This window comes from Phacochoerus africanus, chromosome 4 (genome assembly GCF_016906955.1).
Source record: "Phacochoerus africanus isolate WHEZ1 chromosome 4, ROS_Pafr_v1, whole genome shotgun sequence".
In the NCBI taxonomy this organism is placed as follows: domain Eukaryota; kingdom Metazoa; phylum Chordata; class Mammalia; order Artiodactyla; family Suidae; genus Phacochoerus; species Phacochoerus africanus.
Window position 1 is genome coordinate 13,896,928 of NC_062547.1, and position 4,297 is coordinate 13,901,224.

A 4,297-nucleotide genomic window follows, 5' to 3' on the forward strand; every position below is an offset into this window, starting at 1 on the left:
TATAAATTGTCTGTATATTTTAGAGATTAAGCCCTTGCTGGTTGCATCATTTGAAACTATTTTCTCCTATTCCATAGGTTGTCTTTTTGTTTTATTTTTATGGTTTCCATTGCTGTGCAAAAGCTTGTAAATTTGATTAGGTCCCATTGGCTGGCTTAATTTTGTTTTTATGTCTATTGCCTTGGGAGGCTGACCTGAGAAAACAATTTGGCTTTTTTTTTTTTTTTTGTCTTTTCTAGGGCTGCACCCACGGCATATGGAGGATCCCAGGCTAGAGGTCGAATCGGAGCTGTAGCTGCCGGCCTACGTCAGAGCCACAGCAACGCCGGATCCGAGCCGCATGTGCAACCTACACCACAGCTCACAGCAATGCTGGATCCTTAACCCACTGAGCAAGGCCAGTGACGGAACCCACAACCTCATGCTTCCTAGTTGGATTCCTCAACCACTGCGCCATGATGGGAACTCCTGAGAAAACAATTTGTATGGCTGATGCCAGAGGATGTTTTGCCTTTGTTCTCTTCTAGGAGTTGTATTGGGTCTTGTCTTATGTTTACATTCTTAAGCCATTTTGAGTTTATTTTTGTGCATAGTGTGAGGGTGTATTTTAGTTTCACTGATTTACATGCAGTGTTCAGTTTTCTCAGCACCACTTGCTGGAGAGATTGTCTTTTCCCCATTTTATATTCTTGCCTCCTTTGTCAAAGATTAATTGACCAAAGGTGTCTGGGTTTATTTCTGCATTCTCTATTCTGTTCCATTGGTCTGTATATCTGTTTTGGTACCAGTACCACACTGTCTTGATTACTGTAGCTTTGTAATACTGTCTGAAGTCTGGGAGAGTTATGCCTCTAGCTTGTTTTTTCTTTTTCCCCTCAGGATTGCTTTGGCAATTCTGAGTCTTTATAGTTCATTAATAACAAATAATGAATAACAAATGCTGGAGGGGGTGTGGAGAAGAGATACTCTATGTTCACTGCAGCACTATTCACAATAGCCAAGACATGGAAACAACCTAAATATCCACTGATGGATGAATGGATTAAGAAGATGTGGTACATATACAAAGTGGAATATTACTCAGCCATAAAAAGGAACAAAATAATGCCATTTGCAGCAACATGGATGGAACTAGAGACTCTCATACTAAGTGAAGTAAGTCAGAAGAAGAAAGACAAATACTATACTATAGCACTTGTACATGGCCCAAATGAACCTATCTACAGAAAAGAAACAAACTTATGCACATGGTGAACAGACTTGTGGTTGCCAAGGGGGAGGGTTGGGAGAGGGAGTGGGATGGACTGGAAGTTCGGGGTTGATAGATGCAAACTGTTGCATTTAGAGTGGCTAAGCAATGAGATCCTGCTGTATAGCACAGGGAACTGTATCCAATCACTTGTAATGGAACATGATGGAGGATAATGTGAGAAAAAGAACGTATATATATGTACAACAGGGTCACTTTGCTGTAGAGCAGAAATTGACAGAACATGTAAAGCAACTATGATAAGAATATAAAAAAAAGCTCTTTCCCACTTCCTCTTAGTGAGAGGGCTACAGCTTCTATAGAGTGAGTTGCAGAAGCAAAATAAGCCTAAATTTTAATTATAAGTGTATTTGATTGGTAAGCTTCAATAATACAGAGTTTCTGTAATATGTACTTATTGTCATTAATGATATCAAATAGCTCTTCCATATTTAAAATTCTTTTCTCAACTTGACCTGTCATGAACTAGAAGATGTAAATTAACATTTACTATGACAGTATCATTGCATTCCTTTCGTCTATGTATTTCCTGTTTTTTTTCACTTTATGAATATCAAGGAAATATTATTTAATATACAGCTATTTCCATGAATATTTAGGCACAGTCCAATTCCTCTACTCAAGGTATTTACAGCCATTACTTTTAAGAATGCTTGTAAAAGGAGACCTAGGAGAATAGCAAAACTTAGGAGTTGTCTGTCTCCAGATACAGTTCAGGGTAGTAAAGGTCAATACCTTTCCTTCCCTCTCAGGAGAGGAGTTGCTAACGATCCAAGTGAAAGTAAAATTTCTCTCGGCAGAGGAAAATATGGGCGGGTCACCAGTAGCCTTCATAAGATCAGAGTTTCCTAATGTTGAGATTTCTCTCCAGAAAAATGCACTCTGCTGTATGGGCTGGTGCCATTTGGATTCTTTGTTTGTGTTGCAACCGGATCCATATCACAATGTTTCTGTGCTCATCATTCAGCCCAAAATTTAAACTTCTGGAAATGTTGAAAAAGGCAGTAACTCTCATCTGGTCTATCTTCTCACTCACAACATCCTACGGTTTAACCGATGAATGAGATTTAAAGAACTAAACACTTGATCTCAGCCTCTTCAAAATAATGTTTTTTAATTTTTAAACATTTTTTTTCATTTTTTTGGCTGCCCCACAGCATATGGAGTTCTGGACAGGGATCGAACCTGTGACTCAGAGCTCCCAAGATGCTACTGATCCCATTGCACCAAAGTGGGAACTCTAGCCTTTTTGTTAACATGCCTTTCAATAGGATGGGTCTGTGCTTGATTCTATTTTTTCCTAAGTGAACACTCATGTCCAAGCCAAGTATGACTTCTCACATTTAACCTGGATTCCTCCATCTCTCCACACTATTTGAGACTGGGGGAAATAAGCCATCAATTCTGGGTAAATGAGTCTGCTCTGGAGACTGGATTTTGCACATCTGAAAGAGGGTATCTAGAGGGAGATTCAAATTATATTTAACATACAATTTTACCAAAATAAATTGACATGACCCATATCTGCCTGATTCCTGTGTCAGTTTCCTTGTTGGTTAGAAACCCTGTATAGAAAGGAGGGATATTGTTCTATAACGTCTGAATATGTATGTGGATTCATGAAAGTGTTTTTTCCTCTTTGTTTTCTCTGCATTTCCCCCCCAAAAATGGCTCTCTCAACTATTCTCTACAAAATTAAAAGAGCTTAACTATAGAGTCACAGTAAGAGTAATAGCACTTCTTTAGGGAAAACAGAAAAGATTTTTGTCTTTGTGAGTTTTTAATATTACAATTGTTGCAAGTACGTCACAAAAATTTTTTACACATTTCTTTTTCAAGGGCATGTATTTGGGAACGGATTTCCTCAAAATGTACAAAGGCAGTATCAAAGACCTTTCCAGATGCTTTCTTTTAAGAAGCACATGAATTAGAAACTTATTTAAAAATGTAGTATGTTTTCATTACATTTCAGATCTATTGTTATAATTAAGGAATGTTTTTGTAACTCCCAAATATTTGTCACACCTGTTGTTGAGAAATGAGAGAGAAATTTTGGCTTGCTTGTTGAACGTGCTGAGTTAGTAGTTGGTGTCCAAGCTAGAAACACTGCTTTCCAACCCCTTTCAGAGCTTCTCTCACATCTTGGTTTCTCAGGCTGTAGATGAGGGGGTTGAACATGGGGATCACAATCCCATAAAACACGGAAGCCAGTTTTTCTTGCTCTTGAGACCCTAGGGTGCGGTGGTGCAGATACATGTAGGACAGAGTCCCATAGAAAAGGGTGACTGCTGTCAGGTGGGAGGCACACGTGGAGAAGGCTTTTTTCCTCCCTGCAGCAGAAGAGATCTTCAGGATGGCAGCCAAGATAAATATGTAGGAAAAGATGACGACCGACACAGTGCACGTCAAGTTAAACCCCACAAAGGCTGCTAGAAGCATGATGTTGAAGTAAATACTGGAGCACGAGAGCGCAAGGATTGGGGGTGCATCACAGAAAAAGTGGTTAATTTTATTGGATTTGCAAAAGTTCAGTTGGAAAGTAAAACTTGTGTTTACAGAAGCATTTAGGAAGCCCATGAAGTATGAACCAATTACAAGCTGAATGCAGACTCTCTGGGACATGACTGTTGGATAGCGGAGTGGGTTACAGATGGCCACATAGCGGTCCACCGCCATTGCGGCCAGGATGTAGCAATCACTTGTTGCAAAAGCACCATAGGTTAGCAACTGCACCATGCAGCCTATGAATGAGATGGATCTTTTCGTGCTCAACAAGTTTTGCAACATCTTGGGAGTGATAGCAGTAGCATAGCAGAGATCAACAAAAGCCAAGTTTTGGAGGAAAAAGTACATGGGGGTGTGAAGGGAAGCTTCAATCTTGATGAGCAGGATCATGCCAATGTTACCCACCAGGGTGACCACATAGATCACCAGGAACACTATGAAGAGGACAAGCCAAGACTTGTGTTGACCAGCAAATCCCAGGAGAATGAATTCCGTCACTTCAGTGCCATTGTTTTGTTCCAT

At 39.8% G+C, this 4,297-nt stretch overlaps 1 protein-coding gene across 1 annotated transcript; it reads right to left on the reverse strand.

Moving 5' to 3' along the window:
* Positions 1-3,367: 3,367 nt before the first annotated feature.
* Positions 3,368-4,297, reverse strand: LOC125123985 (olfactory receptor 5AK2-like). The gene has a single exon (XM_047774162.1). It carries the CDS (start codon positions 4,295-4,297, stop codon positions 3,368-3,370), a length of 930 nt encoding a protein of 309 aa, XP_047630118.1.